The 21392-nt window shown below is 43.7% G+C and overlaps 1 protein-coding gene across 1 annotated transcript in view; it reads right to left on the bottom strand.

The window, feature by feature from the left end:
• Positions 1-606: 606 nt before the first annotated feature.
• tmem266 (transmembrane protein 266) overlaps positions 607-21392 on the bottom strand; it is a 49587-nt gene continuing 28801 nt past the window's right edge. The window contains exons 4-9 of the mRNA XM_076272672.1: positions 20837-20893; positions 19445-19583; positions 15287-15402; positions 5424-5616; positions 2198-2260; positions 607-1587 (exon numbers count right to left, since the gene is read on the bottom strand). Of these exons, the coding sequence (XP_076128787.1) occupies positions 911-1587; positions 2198-2260; positions 5424-5616; positions 15287-15402; positions 19445-19583; positions 20837-20893 (1245 nt within the window). The 3' untranslated portion in view covers positions 607-910. The remainder of the gene's footprint in view (positions 1588-2197; positions 2261-5423; positions 5617-15286; positions 15403-19444; positions 19584-20836; positions 20894-21392) is intronic.

Below are 21392 nucleotides of genomic sequence, written 5' to 3' on the forward strand. Positions count from 1 at the left end.
TACCCTGCAGCAGTTGGAGTCGCACGACTGTACTGTACATTGTGTGTGTGTGTGTGTGTGATTCCATCATACAAACACAAAATACCCCCTGACCCCCTTGCACAAATCCCACCCCCCCTGGTCCCTCCTTAACCCCCCCCCCCCCTTGACAAGATGGAGTGAAAACAATTAAATGTTTCCTGCAACACTGAAAATGAACAGAGAGAGAGAAAGGAAACAAACAAACGCTGCCTGATAGGTTTGAATATGTCCTGCTGCTGGTTTCAAAACGGTGTCATCTTCACATGAGGGCTCGCGGAAAAGAAACAGTATAAATCTCCACGAGCGTCCCACGGTTGGTTGAATGTGTTCCCAGAGTGCCTCTCTCTCTTGGTACCCTGGGGACAAGTTGTGCAATATTGGCCGGAGCACCGCCTCACCTCACCTCTTGCTCGCTCATGCTGCCCTCTCCCTGTCCAGGTGGCCTCACTGAGCGGGGGGAGGAGAGGCTGTGCCTCTGTCTCTCTCAAACCATAAAAAACCCAAAGCGTCTGGACCAGGAGGTTGCTAAGAGCATAGTCACTTTGTCTCTTTACCAACCACCTTCCAGGGAGTTACAGGCGGGGGTCAGTGCTGGCTGAGAGAGCGAGAGAGAAATAAAGAAACAAGAAAATGAAAGAAAAAAGAATGAAGAGTGACAAAAGAACAGGGTAGCAAACAAAGGGCAGATAAAAAGAGAAAAAAACGAGGGATGCTCAAAGAGTCATATAAAAAGAGAAGGAATAATCACAGTAAGACTGGAGAGTGAATGGGATGAAATTACATGAAACAGATGGAAAAGAAATAGGAAAGCATAAAAGAAAGGAAGAAAGAGAGAAAGGAAGAGACTGCCTCAGTGGGTGCTGGTGAGCTGGCTTGTGTGCAGACGGCCCTACGTGTCGGGCATGGAGCCCATGGGGGCTTCGGCGGGCTCCATGAGCCGGTACTTCTCCTCCAGAGAGGGCTCGCGGCCCTGAAGGTGGATGAGCGGCTTGGTCTGGAACACGCCGCGGCCGCTCTCCTGGTTGCGCTTGTTGTAGATGTTGAGCCGGTGCTCCAGCTCAGGGCTGGCCTTCACCGAGCCCGCCGGGCTGGGCAGCTTCAGGTTCACCGGGTCCACAGCCATGCCCTTCTGCGCCAGGCACGAGTCCTCGGACAGCGAGGAGAGCAGCTCCTTGACCATGGTGCTGGGGTCGCGCGTCGTCGTGGCGGTGCCACCGGCCCCGAGCTGCGCCAGCGGGCTGCAGTAGGGCGGCGGGCAGTAGCGCTGGGCGCTGTAGTCGGTGGACGTGGAGGCCTCGCGCACGGTGGAGCTGCAGTCGGTGGTGGAGCCCAGCGTCTGGCTGCTGGGGCTGTGCTGGCGTCCGCTGAAGCTGCAGCTGGACCGGGACATGGTGGCGGCCGAGGAGGCCTCGCTCACCGAGCTGCTGCACGTGCGCTCCAGGCGGCTGCCGGACGCTGCGTCGGCACTCACCAGCGACGGGGGCAGCTGGCTGGGGTTGTTGGGCAGGTGCACGTCAATGGCCGCCGTGGTGATGACCCGAGCCCTGGGGTCAGGGATGCCCACGTCTGTTATAAACATGGTGGGATTAACACAGAGCAACATGCATACATGTACCCCCAAACACAGACCACATGTACAGTACATCATGGGGTGAGCATCTGAGAAAGAGACCACACAAAGACATTTTTATTTAACCACATTCTGGATTGAGAAGGTTACTTTTGGAATGTAATAGGTTACAGATTATTCGCTACACTGTTAAAAATGTAATAACGAATGGATTTCAATTATTTGATCAAAGTAATGTATCTTCTACAATGTAGTACTTTTTAATTGGAATACAAGAGGCAGCACACTTTTTTAAAACAGATCAAATTGTAAAATACAAAAATTATGCCAATCAACATATCTACATATTAGCTTTACAGATTTGTGTCTGAAAAGAAAGTATTAGGATGTAATCTGTTTGTAGTCACCAACATTTTGATTATCAACTGTAATTCAATAAGGCAATTTTCTCACTAAACTGATTACAGATAAATTTATTTTGTCATTTAATTACATAACTCTTGTTTCATGTAATAACTCTAAGGTGTTTAAAACTACAAAAGAGATTAGGTGCAAAATAATTGCACAGTAAAAACGTATGGCTTGTGATAGGGAAGGAACACTTACCACTGCTTGGCTCACTGTAATACTGACTAATGTAATTGTTCATGTCATCTTGTGCAACATGATCTGAAATAAAGCAACAGAAACAATCCATCAAAAAAATAATATACATCAAGGACATATTATTGTAGCAAGTCCTGCAACAAACAAACAACCTTTTGATTTCCTGTGTCACTTTCTGTGGAGAACTTACAACAGTTTGACCATGTGGACGTTTCTCTACAGCTAGCCAGAGCGTCACAGAGACACTGTTAGCACGGCTCCAGCAGGCTTCAGTGCATTGTAGCTGATTTTTCAGACATGCCATTTAATAATGGGGCACATCATTTTGGGGGGTGGGGGGTTGGTTGGGTAGTGGCAGGATTGCCGTCTCGTAGTGTGGTCATCCGCTGGGTGAAAGGTCTCATGATACGCTTGGCAGAGTGGAGCGTGGCGCGCACTAAGTGCCATTCCGAGTCCCGCCGGAGCCGGCTGCGTTTATTTAATTCATTTTTGGCCCTGAAATATTCATCGCACACTGCCCCCAGAGGCGAGGCGTAGCACACTAAAACGCCACCAAGACAATCACTCCGGGATGAATAACACATGAGTGCATGAGCGGCAAGAGCTGCTTAAAAGGCTCTCCGACACACTACATTTCTCCCTTGGTGACCTCAGAGAGATGGAACGAGCGAGACATAGAGAGACAGAGAGGAGAGAGAGAAAGAATAAGTGAGTGTATATGAGTGACAGACAGAGTGACTTAGGACCTGCATGGGATGGAGAGAGAAAAGAAGGTAAGGAAACATAGAAGAAAAGAGAGGTGGGGAGAAAGGGGGACTGCATGCTGAAATAGAGTGAGTGGAAAAACAGGAAACAGCAGCAAGGAGGAAAGCAAGAGCAAGTGAAAATGCAGATAGACACTGAAGGAGAGACGGATATAGAGAGGAGAGCACAATATCAGGTGATTTAGTGGCTGTGTGTGTGCGTGCGTAAGTGTGTGTGTGTGTGTGTGCGTGCATGTGTACGTGTGTGTGTGTAAGTGTGTGTGTGTGTGTGTGTGTGTAAGTGTGTGTGTGTGCATGCGTGCGTGCGTGTGTATATGCGCTCGCTCCAGGCTCCAGTCTTAGCAGATCAACTCTGCCGCTTCTCTGTTATCCTCCCTCTCTGAGGTTTATGAGCCATCACTGGCTGACGACTTTATGACTCCTTTATTTATTTTCCCAATCTTTATGTGGAATTTTAGGAATTCTTTTTTTGTTGGCTGGGGGAAAAAAGGTTTACCCAGGGACTTTTTCAAATTACATCCCCGCACCACTGGTGCAAGATGATACTCTGCTGTGGCAAAAGCATGGCATACACACAAATAAACACACGCTTCCTAAAAAAAGACACTCAATTCTACTGCACTGGCCAAGGACTTGCGTCCATCTGATGGACCTCAAAACCAAAGACAGGCCTTTGTTTTCCGTTAGTTGGTTAAAGGGTCTTGTCCTGTCTCTGCGTGCCTTGCTTACTTCTAAATGCTTATGCAGAGAGGCTCGGAGGGGTTTAAATAAGAGATGGCCATTAGTGTCGGCCCCTCCAGGCATCCCCCGACCCCAGCCATCTCCCTGGGGCCCTCCCCTGAGGCTAGCCCCGCTCTTTGACAGACCCTTTTTGTCCACATGCTGTTTCGATGAGGGGAGAAAAAAGCCGCAAGCTTGCTCCTGGTGGCCATATTCCCCCCGCAATCCTCGCGGGGCCGGCGTGTTAGGCCTGTTGCGAAGGCTGTTGTGGTTTTCAGGTGAAAGGAACAGATGTTTGTGCCATAGTTGACTACTCTCGCACCGGAACACACACACGGCCCAATGCACAGAGCACTCCTGTGCGTTTGTGTGTATGTGTGTGTGTGTGTGTGTGTGTGTGATAGAGAGTGAGTGTGTCCACAACAGCTGCACCCGCCGAGATTCCTATGTGACCTGACATGGTGTGAACCACACCGCACTCCTGCGGTTTTTCCACCGGATATTATAAGGCCCCTCCGATCTCGTCATTAGGCCCAGCTGGCGGGTGGGTAGCGGTATTGTCTCAGTGCTTTGGAAGCGTAGGCTCAGGGAGGCGCGGTGGGCGGTTTGTTCCGACTAGGCCCGGACTGATTTGTTATTCATGCCTCCTTCTGTGCCGGCATGTATACCGCGTTACTCCCCGGCCTCACACTGCTGTTTGTTGTCCCCCCCCCACCCCCCCACAGCACGGCTTTGTGTTTTTGTTTGTTCTGCCGTGATTTGGGGTGCATAAATAACAACGACTCCTGTGTCTTTCAGAGAAGCTAAATGTGTATTTCTGTCCACAATGACTCTCTTCAAAATGAGGCCATTGGGGGAGTCTGTGATGGCACTCTGACAAGAAAAGAACAAATCTGTTCAGTTTGACTTCTGCCATTCTCCCTCACATGCGGCTCCTCTCTCTTAGCCTTTCCTCTAAGCACTGCCAGTAATAGCAGAAGGCTAATGATAATGGGAGATGAACCACTGTCGGGCTCCAGGGAGCGGTGGCTTGGAGTGGGCTAACAGGGAGAGATAAACGAGGGGTCCCTGGGACACACAATGCCGGAATGAAGGTTAACACCAGCCAAGTAACCCAACCAACAATTATAAACGCCATCAGGTGTAATAGCGTTTAAATGCACAGGTGCAATAGCGTTTGAATACTGGGTGACATTTGATTCATTCTTAACTGTGTTACAGTAAAGGCCAGTCACATTTATAAAAGTCAATCACAAGCATGAACACATTCAAATGAATAGGAAAAAAGTATAAAAACTGTGAACATGTATGTATGTATGTATGTATGTATGGTCTAATTGTATACAGTGCAGTTTCTGTAAGTGGGCTGCGTATTCCATGAATGAGGTGCTCCCACCCTTGCTGTAGTTTGCCCAAAGGTTATCCTCCTCATTGACATTACAGACCCCTGTAGTACTGTGTCAGGTGACCCTGATGACTGTGGTTCTCTGCTTAAGAACACTGTAGATGAATATGGGTATTTACTAGAAATATACATATAGAAATATATACTATAGAATAAAGCATATATTATAGATATAATAAAGAAATATAAATATAACATAGTCCACTCTAACCAACACAATGGAATTTGGATCAAATCTGTGAGAAACCAATATGTGATGTTACTGAATTAATATAGAATTTGATGGCTGTAAGAGGGTGTGTAGTGCAAACCCAAGAGGCTGTGGTGTGGCAGTCACCTGCGGATGGGCCCGGCTCTCGCGGTTTGACGCGGCCCTCGCAGTCGGAGCCCCCAGGGCCGAGGCCGTCCATCTCCTGGAAGCTGCTGCTCTGCTTGCCCCAGACGTGATGGATCTGCATGGCCGCCTCACGCTCCGCCGCCAGGTCCAGGTCCTGCTGGGCCAGGTGAGCCCGCAGCTGCCTGATCTCAAACTGGGGGAGACACGGAGAGAGGATGGGTGAATGGGTGCAGGGATGGGCAAAAATACATCCAAATGTAGCTTAAAATAAAGAGATCAAATACCCTTATTTTAAGAGTATCAAAATAAACTGCAAAATAGAGTAGTGACACCATGTATCAAACATTTTTCAAAATACTAAAAAATACTCTTTGAAATCACTTTGCAAAAAATCCTGTCTATTTAATGTATTTCTTCAGTACACTGTTTATGAGGTGGACAGTGTTTGAAAGCAACAGTGTTTGAGAGCAACAGCTTTTCTCTGCCTACCTGCAGATGCCATACATCTGCAAACAGTCAACAGATCAACTATGCAGCTGACCTGCCTGTCACATCTCATAGCCTAAATACTGTATCAGAGATGTACTCAAGAAGTCACGACTGAACTTGTTAAGTGGTACAAACTAACCATCGAACCTACTGAGAGCCACATAATTTGGGCTTAAAGCAACCCAGTGCAGTTCTATTACCTTAAAATAATGACTTCAAACTCATGGCATACACTCACATATAATCCGGAGAATGAAGTCTATGACATTGTCAGTGCATGCCCAGAATGCTTGATACTGCTTTAGGTGATACATGGGACAGCTTTATGAGCATGGTAACCACATGATCGGTTTCATGTTTTTCAATGTAATGATCATGTTAATTTGACTACTGATGATTCATGTTCTCAAGAACAAGTTGCCCAATATCAAAGGGATGCCAGATCAACAATACTCAAGGCCTGGAACATTGGCTTGTGTAGCCTATAATCAGCTTTGGAGAACACATAGACATCACAGTCAAAGTTGTTGTGTTGTTCACCAAAAACAGGTTTATACAGTGCATATATGGAAAGTATTCACAGTGCTTTACTTTTTTTCACATTTTGTTATATTTCAGACTCATCAATCTACACACAATACTTCACCACTCCACAAAAAAAACAGGTGTTTGGAGTGTTTTGTAAATTTATAAAAAATAAAAGACTGAAATATTCCATTTACATACAGTAAGTATTCAGACCCTTTGTTATGACGCTTGTAATTGATCTCTGGTGCATCCTACTTCTGTCAATGGTCCTTGAGATGCTTCTACAACTTGATAGAAGCCACCTGTGCCTAAATTAATTCACTGGACATTATTAGGAAAGGCACAGATCTCTTTATATAAGGTCTCACAGTTGATGGTGTATGTCAGAGTGAGCCACAAGCCACAAACTCACAAAAGCCACAAGGTCGAGAGAATTGTCCGTAGACCAGCAAGACAGGGTTGTGTGAACACACAGATCTGGGGAAGGATACAAGAAAATTTCTGTAGCATTGAAAGTGCCCAAGAGCACAGTAGCCTCCATCATTCTCAAATGGAAAAGTTTGGAACAACTAACATTCAGTATAGCCAAATACTATACTTCCCAATAATCTACTAAGAAGGTGCGCAGAACATATAAACACACCAACAGTAAAACTCACCAGCACAAAACTAGACACCAGAGTTACCAATACGCCCAGTGTGTGACACACTGTCAAACTCAAAGCACCTGTACCTAGTACCTATCAGAATTCACTAAGTTCCTTCACACAGACTTGGCCTTGAGGCTTATCTCTGTCTTGCCTTGCTTGGACATGACACATCGCTCACCACCATGTTTTATCCCCTTCCTGGGAAAAACAACATTTGAGTCAACAGCCATGTTTGCGTGATGCAGAGACATTTGCTCCCTCAGTATTGATCCAGGGCCCTTCACTCTCTAGAACAAATGTGATTGAATATGTTATCTGACTGAGCTCCCCCGACGACGGCCATAACTAGCCTGTCTCCAGGAGAAATGATGCCCCATGCTCCACACACACACACGCACGCGCACACACATGCACACACACAGACACACACACACACACACGCACGCGCGCATACACGCACACACACAGACACACACACGCGCAGACACAGGATTAAGTGATCTGTCTGCACTGTCTCCTGGTGGGCATCACATCAGAGGAAAATGAAGATCACAAGTCACATACAGTCTAGGTGCTAGTGAAGCGCCAAACCTTGAGACTGTGGACTACAATTTGCCATGTTTGACTACAAGAAAACAGTCAAATGCCAAAGAGAGTAGTAGAGAGTACATGAAATGAACATGAACATGAAATGAATTGATACATTTCACTTATATCTGACATTACTTGTCAATGTAAATTTTTCTCTTAGTACATCATTCTATCAACCTACAGTTTTGAGTCATTCAGTTCTGTTCAGGCCTGCTGAGGTATACACATGTACGGCAATTTACTGTGGGACGCAGCACATCCATTACAGTAGCAGAGCTAACATCTCAGCTAGTGATGCATTTTCTTCATGCTTTCTGAGTGAGACGGGCAGGGGCAGCAATACTAAGTCTTATCTGACATCTTTGCAAAGCAAACAAACAAACACCAAAATGCCAAAATAACATTTGCCGGGAAAACAAAAGATTTTTGCACACCTCTTCTGTACAGGAGTAGACCTGAAGTCGACGGTCACTTAGAGAACTTAGAGACTTCTGCACATTGTTTCTCTTGGTCTAAGGACCCTAAACGTTGGTTATTAAATTAATATTAGTATTTGCAAGAGAAATAGTGTGCGGGAGTCTCTATGTTTCAAAATAACATTTGCCAAAAGTTGTCTTTCTTAAAAACTCTTCATCATTGACAGGATATAAATAAATGACAAAAGAGGAAAGTGAAGTCAAAGGGCCTTTATCGCCATCTAGTGGAAAGCTCTCACTTTTTTTTAACATCACCCGCCCCTCTATGGGTGAACAGAACAAGAGTGGTTAAGAGGGTAGGACCAATCAAGAGTGAGTGGAGTGTCTTAACCCTGAGATGGCCACCCCAACGCTGGATCACAACAACCTAACTGACAATGGAGATACAGAGGAAGAAAAATGTATTTCAGAAAATCAAGGTGTCCTGAAAAATGAAATGACGTGACTGGAGACTGGAGCTTAGAACATCATGGCATTGACTTTTATCACTGCTGATATTGATATCAGTTTGCTAGGGGTTCTTAAACGGTCAGAAAAAAAGAATACTATCCGACTGTCTGGAAATATATCTGATGATGATAAGAGCAAACTAATTAAGGGTCAACAATGTTCAGTTAGTCAGTGATTTGAAACGCAACAATATAACACTAAGACAAGACAGAAACCATTCTTATTTCCACCCCTGATATCCAACAAAAACTGGCACATTTACAGTTAGCCATTCCTGGTTACTTCACCACCACCTTCACTGAGATCTTCTCACAGCGCCGGGATTAGTGTGTGCTTCACCTCACTGTGTGCTGAGTGTGTTTCACTAATTCACGGATTGGGATAAATGCAGAGACCAAATTTCCCTCACGGGATCAATAGAGTATATATACTTATACTTGTTTATACTTTAACACCCTACTCTTTAGAGTCTCAGTTTACGGTATGTTCAAAATTCTGCTGCTATAGGGTGCTCAGCCATACCAGCTGGGATCACATCACCTCCATCCTCCAGCAAATACACTTGCCCAGTTCAATACCGCATCCAATACAAAATCATTCTACTTGTACACAAATCTTTCCATAATTGGCCCCTTCACAACACTATCCACCTTCAAAACCATACTGAAAACACATCTGTTAAGAATGGCTTTCCCCTCAGCCACTTATTTTCTTCCCACTGCGTCATAACTGTTTTTATCCTTGTTTTTTCCTTTTATTTCTGTATCACCTCCACCCATTATGTGCAGTCCAAAACACAAAACACTCTCGACAATATTAATACTCTACACTCTACTGTAGTCAACACTTTACTCTAGACAATATTAACAATTTACACTACACTGTACACTTGTCTTAATATTAACAATATTAACACTCTATCCCCGGGAAAGAAGAAATACGCATTAATGATTGGCTGGTAGGGGGGCTATTAATTCTGTATTTTGGGACACCTATGAAGTAGATCTGGTAAAAAAAAGTTTAATCATTGTTCCAACTAACAACCATAGCATACAACGGTTTAACTACTGTAGGAAGCAGGCTTCACAACAATGGAATCAAATGTACCCAAACTACCCATCATTATCCTGGTCAGTAAGGAAATAAAGTAGTACAACTGAACAAGTGGTAGTACAACTGAACTATATGTTTCATTTGTGTGCTATAAATCTACCACTAGTCAGAACGAGGCCCGTATTTGGGCTGAGTAGTTTCAAATAGCTCTAAGATGTCTAATTTCCCAAAGAAAGAATATGTGGGATGATCAACTTCTGCTGGTTTGTTGAATCTCTTTCAAGTTAGTGACGTTCGTTTTGTTTTGTTTTAGCTTATTAATGTTATTTGTTTTGCTGTTGCTGTTGAACTTGTTGTCTCTGATGACCTCCACATCCCAGAGCAGGATATAAATAGGTCCCATTCTACACAGCCATGATGTTGTGTATTCCATGGTGGCTCAGATCAAGATGACACTCCATATCAGCCTTACTCTGTTGGGCATGCTCTGCTCTCAAGGTAATGTGTTTAGTCATGTCATGTCTTCATGTAATAGATAGATAGATAGATACTTTATTGATCCCCAGGGGAAATTCAAGAAATAGTTTTAATAGTTTTGTTTGCTAGCGTAAAAGTCTATAGCCTAAAGTATATCTGTATTTGTGTGCAGAGGTGAAAGTTTTTGTGTCTATATTTAAGATTGGACTGGGTTAACATCATAGTGATGGCCCATTGTCTATGAACACAGTACGGTACTGTAGAGTGTGTTAATTATGTGAGATGTAGAGGTAATTATGCAGGATATAAGGGTATGAGACGGTTGGGCCATGAATGTCAAATGTCAATGTCAAAAATAATCTGTTTTGACATCCACCAGCGGAAATTAGTGACTCTAAATGCCATGTATGATTTCAACTACACAATGCCTTTTATGTGATATATAGGATGTCAGACACAGATGTGTAAGTCATTTTAGTCATACACAGGAAAGGATACTAGAAATGACAATGCCTTCCAGACCTCCATATTATCTGTGTATACTTACAGTAGCCTTGTAGGGCTGTACACTAATAATTTTATCCAGCAAAATGGGCAATATCAGGGAAATAGTGGTAAAATAAGAGGTGGGTAAACTATGAATTCTGTGATGAGGGTGAGGTGGACTGTGACATGCATTATCGGATTTAAAAAAAGGCATTCAGAACATGTTTGATGTGGATGTTGATGGTGGAGGTTATTGTCCAATGTTTATAACAATACTGGTGGTATTACATGGTTCCTAGAGTGTTGATGAGTATACATATTGTGAATGTGGATAATACAGTGAGTTTTTTGAATGTTAAAAGTTGCAATTGGTGAATAAACTCTTTTGAGAGGTGAATAAACTCTAATAAAAGGTGGATAAACTCTATTTCTGACATTTCAGAGGTGGTTAAACTGTGTTTACTTGCATTTAGCCTCCACTACATCCCTGGGCAAGATGATAGAGCACTGTGATGAATCAACAGAGAACCCAGAGTAACTACATGAGTCACTTAATGCTGATCAGATATGTAAGGACACAGCATGTTATGACAGTATGCAGCACAGATAAAACCAAAGCAGGCAAAATGTCAAGACCTAGAAAAGCACTCTGGAGAGACATCATGTTCTAGACAATATCTTATGTATAACAGTTTTGTTGACAGCTTAAAAAAAAACATTTTTTACAGTTGTTCTTTTGTTGTACACCACTATAATGCTTACTCGGCCTAGGCTCATTGAACATAAAAAAAATGATATCCGACACGCATAATAGAGTTCACGCTTGCCAATCTGTGGTATCTGGAGTTGCTACTAGAGCTCTTTCAATGGCTTTTCAAGCCTCATTTAAAATCTTTGAACTTTGACTCTTCCCTGGGTTGATGTCATGGTTGAGCCCCTTGTTGTTACTTCTCATGAGGAAATAACTGTTTGAAATAATGTATCGAGCATAGAATCAATCAAAGAAGCCTAATGGGCATTTAAATGTCAACTGCTGCAAATGCTATCAAACTAGGGTGTCTTACACCATTGGACAAAAAACTTTCCCTTTTCTTTCACAAGTCATAACTCTTTCCTGGGTCGCTGGCAAGGTTGGAATCCGTGGAATCCTGAATCCGTGGATCTTGTTGTTACTTCTTGTGAGGTAAGGGCCCAGTTGGTTCTTGCTGGTCTCACCTGACCTGACAGCTCTCTCTGTGTCCTCAGCTGCTGGACTGATCTGTAACATGTGTATACCCAACGCCTCGGGACTGTGCACAGAAACCAACGTGTCTTGTCCTGAGGGAGTGTGCAGCGGGGTAACTGCAGGTGCATACGAAGGTAAGACCACATGGATTATGTCATGAGAAATCATAACTGTTCCTAGTTTTCTTGACAATTTATACTGGAAGTATTGTGTCTTATCGCTTTGCTTTTGAATTAAAGCTGGAGTGAAATTTCATGGCACAGCCATTAGGAACTGTGTGCCGTTTGACCAGTGCCTCAATGCCTCGGTGAATTTTGGGATCGCCAAGATAGTCTTAAACACCGACTGCTGTTCTACAGATAACTGCAATACAAAGATGCCTCCAGGTATACACTGATACACCCAAACAGCCCTATTTATATGAGAAATATTACATACTGTTTATATTATACATAATATTAGGCCCTGAGAAACTTTCATTGCCATACAAGTGTACACACAAACACACACACACACACAAAACACACACACAAAGACACATTATTACTGGTCGCACATGGCCTCTGCTATACTGACATGTTCCTAGTTAGAACTATAAGGGTAAAATGGAATTTTGTTTCAGAGGTGACATTGAACACTCCCAATGGAAATAGATGTTTCACCTGCAACGAGGACTGCTATGAGACACTGACTTGCGTTGGAGATGAGGATCACTGTATCAAAGCAAATAGTGAGTTACTTTTCTTTTTCTTTTTTTGCGAATGAAGGTGGTAGCATTATTTTTGACTGTTAAAAATGCCTACAATATTATATATATATATATATATATATATATTATTTACATTTCTTTGTGTTGCCAGCTAATGAGAACGGTCAGAAGATCACTTTAAAGGGCTGTGCCACCAGCACTGTGTGCCAGGGAAAGATGGCGGACCAGTTACAAGACCTGGCGTTTGGGCTGGAATGCTGCAAGGGGGACCTGTGTAACGGTGCCTGGAGAACGTCAGGGTCGAGTCTGGGACCCCTGTTGGGCTCCTTGACCTGCGGCCTCTTCCTCCTCCGCCACCTCCTCCACTGAGTGGCCTCTCTCTGGTCCTCCGTGTTCTGTCCACACCTGGTGGCGTTCAGTCCAGATTCATCAAAGCTACCGCAAATGCCTTCGTCTCTGAATGTGTGCTAATGACCTTCCATTAGCCTAGAGACTCTCTGGCAAAAAATGACCAGCTTCCTGTCAGCAGCAGTATGTCAATCTTATTTGGTGCCATTGCAATCATTTAAAAATAATAATCAAATGTAATAATTAGGTCTGGTGAGTGACATAATAAAGGTATACTATGCAGTTTCAGGTATTTTTAATGACTCTAGAGCTCCCCCTACAGTTGCGATGTATTTATATTTTACTCTGCCATTGCAAATAGCCTATTTTTCATGGCTTGTTCCCCCTGTACACAATGAAAATGCTTTTGCTGTAGAGGTGAAGGACTAACAACAGGCAAAAATGATCTCCAAAGAGCTGCATCTGCTGACAAGGTAATGTTTCACGATTCTCGCGAGATGTCTCCAGATCGGCAATTCTTGAAGTTGCATTGCTGGTTCTCTCAGTAGCGGCTCGCTACAGCTATGCTCTACAGCTATGCTCTATGGCTATGCTCTACAGCTATGCTCTATGGCTATGCTAGGTGAACACTACAGCTATGCTCTATGGCTATGCTAGGTGAACACTACAGCTATGCTCTATGGCTATGCTAGGAGTAGATGAACGATTCCCCTTTTATAAGTTTGTTTACCATCAAATTGGCTTCGTAGAGATTATATTAAGGTAAAAATAATCTTGCATAGTGCATAACATGATCCTGCGTTTTTGTTTTATTGGCACATAAACTGCTGGAGGCCATGATTGTTATTTCTATTTAAGACTGTTAATTCTACATGAGGCTTTTCTTGCATGTGGATGAAAATCAGATATTTGATTACACTTTACTTGACAGTGTCGACATAAGAGTGACATGACACTGTCATGAACGTGTCATAAACAAGTCATAAACGTTTATGACATAATGCTTCTGTTATTAAGTGACATTTGTTTTTTGTCATAACAAGTTAAGGTTAAGATTAGGGTTAGGATTAGGGTTAGAGGTTAGGATTAGGGTTAGGTTTCATGTGTCATGACCGTGTCATGTCACTCTTATGTCGATACTTTCAAGCTACCAGATATTTTTCGTAATATCAATCAATCAATCAAACTTTATGTGTATAGCACCTTGTGTACAAGGTTGTAATACAAGGTGCTTCACAGTGATGTTCCGATCAGTTTAGTTCAGTTTCAGATCAGAGAAATAAACCAGCGTTTTGGGGCACTTTACAGAGCCCTGAGCCCACAGCCCCACCTAGAGCAAGCATTAAAGCAACAGGGGCAAGGATAAACTCCCTTCCCTTTTAGGAAGAAACCTTGAGCAGGGCCTCGGCTCATGTGGCGGGGGCTGGGGGCTGGCTGAGTAGGGTGGTGGAGGTAGTTGCATAAGTGCAAGATAATATGCTACCTGTTGCACAATTAGGACTTTTATTAAGACATATTTCCCAAAACACTTCCACTGTGTTGATGCTTTTTGGCACATGCTTTGCATAGTCATTTTACAGTACTGCCCTCTAGTGGCAATAAGTCTCATAAGTTACAATAAGTGATAAACAGCAGTTTCAATCCTGTTTTTCACCTGACGGAGTTAGGTTGCTGTCCAGCCTTTTCAGCACGATCTTATTTTCCAAAAGGTACTTGAAAAAACACTTCATCTTTTAGGTCTAGATTAAATTATGTAACATAAAAAAATACATGAAATACAGGGTTGATTACAAAATTTCGTGTTATTTTCAGAGCATTAAAGAATCTAGTCCCAGCTTTTATATCAGTGACCACTGTCTGCCAGATTGTCTAATAAACTCCTATTCACTGCCCCCAACACTCGTTTAAAGCACAAAGGTGACCACACTTTTTCTGTGGCTGGGCCAAAGCTGTGGAACAGTGTCCCTTTACTCCCTGTACAGTCTGTTCCCACCACTACACTAAAAGGCTCGATGGTGTTTTAAGCCCCCAACGTTGTCTTCCAGGCAGCGCTGCCACCGTCAACTTAAAGGAACCTAATCTTAACCTTAACCCATGCCTAACCCTAGCGCCTTCCAGGCAGCTCTGCCTTGAAGACAACGTTGGGGGCTTAAAACACCAAGACCACACTAAAAGCACACCTGTTCTTCCTTTTTAGAATATGGATATGCTGGTATATACAGTAACTATATTTACAGATTAATGTGGTTTGTATATTTTTGTGCATTTTATGTTTTTTTTTCTCTCTCTTTTGTAAAGTACTTTGGTCAACCACAGGTTGTTTTATATGGTGCCATATGAATGAGCTGTTGGGAGCTGTTGGGAGGCTGTAGCTTACTCACCGCCTGCTCTTGGCAAATCTGCGTGAGGCGCTCCAGCTGTTCCTCCCGAACGGCTTTGGCCTTCTCATACTGCTGGATCTCCATCTCCATCTCCACCTTCACCTGCAGCACATAGGCTGGACACAAGACCAGAGAAGTGACCACACTTTAGGACATGAAGCATTATCTTTCCATCAATCAACCAACTAATCAATCAATCAATAGTGCCTTTCATGCAGTTGTAATACAAGGTGTTACTTATACCACACAATATAAAAAAAAAACAAGGAAATGTTACTGTATAAAAGAAAAAAAACATGACATGGCTTGGAGACTAGTGCAATTGTATGATTCTATTGACAACAGTTTTTGAAAAGCATGAGATTTCACAGACTATAAACAGTCCATGGACTGTACTGAAATAAAACGGCAATTGAGAACAACCATTTCACCTAAAAACTAGTTTAGAGAAAAGACTAAAAATACTAAAAGGAAAACAGCCGTTATCTTCACAAGAATGAAGCATGGGATTAACAAGTAGCTCTGCTTATGTAAAAAAGTCACATTTTTAGCAAATGGCGCATGTTTCCTGCTTATTTTAACAGCACGACAGACACTTTGCGCTGTAGGGCCCCTAAAAATAAGAGTGTGCGTTTCCAGAGCGGAGCAGCTGATTGCGCTGGTGTGAATAGCAGTGATGGCAAGCTGCTGGGTGCAGACAGGGTGTCTGTTACAGCTCACGGTGGGAGCTGTGCTCAGATCTGCTGGCCCGTCTCCACGCTGCATCTCTTAATTAGACTCCACCCGCTGGGCCCCCCCATCACACCCCCCTACACCTGCCAGCCAGCAGCTTGGCCTCACACACCCGACACACACACACACACCAACACACACACACATACATACACACACCAACACACACACATACACACACCAACACACACATACACGCAAGATACATGCACAAACACACACACACAGGCACACTCAAACACACACGGACACAGACGTACACACACGCACACACATGCAAGATACATGCACAAACACACACACACAGACGTACACACATGTTTATGGTCACAGACCACACATGTTTATGGTCACACACACACAGGCACACACATGTTTATGGTATAGACAAGTGGAAGAACTTTATTTTGTCTATTAGGGATGTCATTAAGACTGCTGCATCTCAGCAACACTGCGTGGAATGAATGAGGCTTCTGTCAGAACTGTAGATCTGCTCCTATGTGCTGTTTAGTCATGTTTCAGTAGTGTCTCCATTGCTAGCTGTCTCTTACACTCATGCGATGATGTCATAGTTGGACATGGACATGTAAAGCTCTCTTCGGCCACAAGAGGGCGACACTATACAAAGATCTGCACCTCCTCTCTTAGTCTGCTTCTTGATCTCTCTCTCTTTCTCTCCTCTAAGTAGAATAATGATGATATTAGCATTTATACTGATATTGTATTATGTCTAACAGATGTGAACCATGAGTCTTTCTAACTTGCGTCACAAATGTCTGGTAGGATTGTCAAATTCAACCCTGAATGTATGTCCCAAACTTACTTTAATAATTAATGACTTGATGTTGGAGGTGTCAGAGTGGGCTTACCACTGGACTGGCATTAGCAGTTTATGGTTCTATTTCATCATGGTATTCAAAGAGACCTTAGTTGAAATGGGAGGTCTTGACTGAAGGCTGAAATCGAAGTCTGGAAGTTTGACTCGAGACCAATGACCAACTATGACTAATACCAGCTGTCATGATGGAGAGCTTGTGAGTGAGAATTGCCTTTTTTCCCCTAAGTAGCTAGGTGGTGGATTTCAATTCCCCCGGGAGGTCATCATTCACACGGGACCGCTGTACGCCTGGTGACAGTCTCTGCCTGCCTGCTTAGCACGGCGTGCGCCACAACCTACTGTCAGGGCAAGAGAGGCAGCGTACGCAATGAAACCTCTGAAGGGGGGGAAATTGTGTGCGGATCAGCCCTTTTCTGCCCCAGCTCGCCTCCTGCCTCTCCAGCTGAGGCTGCAGTCTGACAAAGTCCACTCAATAAATCAAAGCCATTAAAAGAGGCAGGTAAAGGGCTGAGGACTGGCGGCGGCGCTGCAGGTGAAAGTCAATGGGAGCGCGAGCAGATGACGCCCAGACGACTCGGCTAATGGGAAAGGCACTCGCTCTCACGTGTGGGGCCTGCTCAATGAGCTTCAATAGAGAGGGAAAGAAACAACAGCAAATGACACAGTGTTATAGCTAAAAGCTGTCTGTGAAAAATGAAACGGAAACAGAAAATGGAAATGTCTTGAATAAATCATGCACACAATGACCACATACGCACGCACGCACACACACACACACACACACACACACACACACACACACACACACACAAATACACACACACTGCACAGCATACCAATATACATGACCCAAAACATGTCAAGAATGCCAAATGCAAGGCAACACAACTTGTGCATAACATATGGCAGCTCTTGGCAGGTGAAGCGACCCTTAGATCCATCCAGCGCTCTACACCGGCACTATTCCCACCACAGCAGGGGGACAGGACGAGGAGCGGAGACACAGAGCCCAGTGGCAGACGCCGACTGAAGTGTCAGCTAGTGTGATGTGAAGTGTTTATCCACCCCGAGATGGCCCTTGTGATGTAGGTGAGTGGGGAGCAGAGAGGGTGTGTGTGTGTGTGTGTGTGTGTGTGTGTGTGTGTGTGTGTGTGTGTGTCAGAAGGGGTGGCAGGGCAGAGAAGCTGATGCGTGTTGTAGTATGTGTGTGGGTGTGTGTGTTTGTGTGTGTGTGTGTGTGTGTGTGTGTGTGTGTGTGTGTGTGTGTGTGTGTGTGTGTGTGTGTGTGTGTGAATGTGGCTGTGAAGGAGTTGATGAGTGTAGTGTGTATGTGAATGGGATAAGAATGAGGGTCACCAGTGCTGGCGATCGACCATGCATACACTTGCATTAATAAGAGCTCTGGTCAGTCATTATAGACATTATGTTGCTCTCATCGTTGAAGAGGGAGCTCAGAATCGATATGAATTTTAATGGGGCGGAGGCCGGCTGTGCTGCACACTGATCATCTATCAACACACACACACACACACACACACACACACACACACACACACACACACACACACACACTCTCTCTCTCTCTCTCTCTCTCTCGTTCCTCTTTCTCATCTAATTTGAAAAATATTGAACCTGAAATATTACTCATGTAAACTTAGAAAGGCAATGAGTGAAACTACAGAATGAATGTTATAAGCCCTTTCTAAACGTATATTACTTGCATTTTATAGTGGCATGAAAAGGCTTTGTAAATCACATTCCCTAGACAATTACAGTCTGTTCCATGAAATGCTTTCACGTGAATATTTAGGTATTTAGGTGATTTATCTAATACTATAGGACAAATGAGCAACAATATAAAAATCATTACCGATACTAAAATACAAAATCCATACTAACAGACCATATCAGACCACTTTAAAAACAGCACAAGAGCCTGAATAGTCCAGTCTGTCTGATGCAGTCTTGCTTGAGATGAGTCTTGCATTATTTTTTTGTTTCAAATAAAACTAAATAAATAAAGAGGACTTTTCTCTATAAAAGTAAAACCATAAACATAAATGTTTGATTTAGACGGGCATTTTGTAGGCCTACTAAGGACTGAATGGCCTCACCTGACTACAGCCTCTAGTGTGCTCTCACATACTCTCAGAGGGCTTGATATATTGATAACCATATATGGACTAGAGCCGTACCAGGCTAGCGCCTCTAATGTTTCTTCATAACAGTAATTAGTAGCATAATGTTAAGCACAAACTACATAGCAATTTGCAGCTGAAATAACTTTCTCTCACTCAATAGGGAGCCACTTCAACCACCTTCTAAAGTCTTTTTACAAGGAAACACTAACATATTATAACCATGGCCTTTTAAAGAATGCTTATTTTCATTGAATAACATTAAATCTCTATGCCCATGGCTCTTAGCTTTGGTTTAGCATGTCTTCCAGCAGCTGTTATCTCAGAAGAAAACCCTATTCAAGCCCCAGATATGACCATGGCTGCCAGTTGTTGGTTTGTGCTATGTTTTATTACAGCTATACTGCTGTGAGGGTCAGTCCTCCCATTGATGCCCACTACTGTCCTTACCGTCGATGATCCGCTTCACTCTCCAGATGCGGAGGGTGATGATGAGGCTGATGGCATCCCAGGGGCTGCTGGGGCCGTTGGCAACTGTGGAGGCCACCATTGGGGCCAGGGAGAGGACAATGACCGCACCGTCAAACACCTGAGGAGAGAGGAGAGGACACGAGAGGATCAGAGGGGCACTCTGGCTCAGACATGAACACATTAACGCTAAAGTGAAGGCCAATCACAGGTGCACGTGGGCATGGGAAGATACACATGGAGAGCAGATTATTGTCCTGCAGAAAAGACTTCACAAACTGGACATTAGAGTTGGGTATTATTAGATATTATTATTAGATATTAGGTATTATTAGGTTTTATTATTAGATATTAGGTACTATTAGGTATTATTATTATAATAAGAGATATTATTAGATATTACAGAGGAGACATAAGAGCATGTCAGAGGTGAGATGATACCATGTATACCAGCATGGAACACAAAAAGACATCTTCAGCCATGAGCCAGGATGAGCCAATGAAAAGACAACATGATAAAAAAAAAACCGTACAGTACAGGGAACAGATGGGCATGGTAATAATGCTTGAATAATGCATGAACAACCAGTGTAATTATCATGGTAATAAATATGTAACAACAGCCACAATGTTAGAGAGTATATTGTCTGTATAACACACACTGACCAGTGTACTCCCAAAAAATCGCCCTGGAAACCTTTGATACGTAAACCTGGTGATTTATTTCATTGACTGCTACATAACGTACTCTCAGTCTGTGGACCGAGCTCACCATCAAGGACGAGTTGGACAGAGAGAAAGTGGGGCCACGATGGCATCCCAATAAGTCAAAAGACTCTCCCAAACACCATCTGTTACCATAAATCAGAGGCCGAACAATGGCTAAAAAAACAACCAGGAGACGGACTGAGATCAAATAGCATGGCCCTGCCTCCAGCTCCCAGGCTGTGACATTGTGAGCATGACACTGCAGCAGCAACACAGGCGAGCAAGAGACAGAGAGAGAGACATAGAGAGAGAGAGAGAGAGAGAGAGAGAGATAGAGAGGGAGTGAGAGCCAGACATAGAGAGAGGGAAACAGAGAGTGATAAAAGAGGGATAGAGAGGAAAGAGAGAGTGAGAAAGAGAAAGAAAAATAGAGAGATAGAGAGATAAAAAGAGAGAGAAGGGAGACAAGGAGATGAAAGATGGGGAGAGAGAGGGGGGCAGAGAAAAAGCAAGAGAGTGAGATAGGAGACAGAGAGGAAGAGTGAGAGATACAGTAGATAGGAGGGAGACAGAGAGAGAGAAAGAGGGAGATACAAAAAGAGTTAAGAGAGAGAAAAGGGGAGACGCCCCCCCCCCCAGTCATTGCCCTCTCCCTGTAGATCTTACCTCAACTTTGTTCTCAATGTAATCCCAGATCCCCAGCACCACGATCCTAAACACAGTCTGAGAGAAGAGAGGAGAGAAGTAAGAGAGAGAGAAATAGTGAGAGAAATAGAAGAGAAAAGAGGAGAAAGTAGAAGAAGGAGAAGAACAAAGAGAAAGTAAGAGGAACCTGAGAGACATTAACAAAAGGATAACACACCAGAGAGAGAGAGAGAGTGGGAGAGATGAGGGAGCATGTATCACATTTCACATTTTAGTCCTTCCCATCAAGATCACAAGATATTGACTGCAAGTTTTCACAACACATGCCACTGCAAATCCAGTGTGTGTATGTGTGTGTGTGTTGCACACATATGTGAGAGGTAAAAAACTGATTCATGGCCACTCGTGTGTGTGTGTGTGTGTGTGTGTGTGTGTGTGTGTGTGTGTGTGTGTGTGTGTGTGCGTTTGTGTGTGATAAAAGATGAAACACAGAGCCTGGGCTATATCTTGCACTTTAACGCAATTGACTTCGCGCAAATCGCTTTGTGGGCTGATCTTGGGCGCTGTTTCTATTTTA

This window comes from Alosa pseudoharengus, unplaced genomic scaffold, assembly GCF_046254945.1.
Source record: "Alosa pseudoharengus isolate Yale_2024_CS ecotype anadromous, Long Island Sound unplaced genomic scaffold, YU_APseudo_1.1 YU_APseudo_1.1_scf_10, whole genome shotgun sequence".
Lineage (NCBI taxonomy): Eukaryota > Metazoa > Chordata > Actinopteri > Clupeiformes > Clupeidae > Alosa > Alosa pseudoharengus.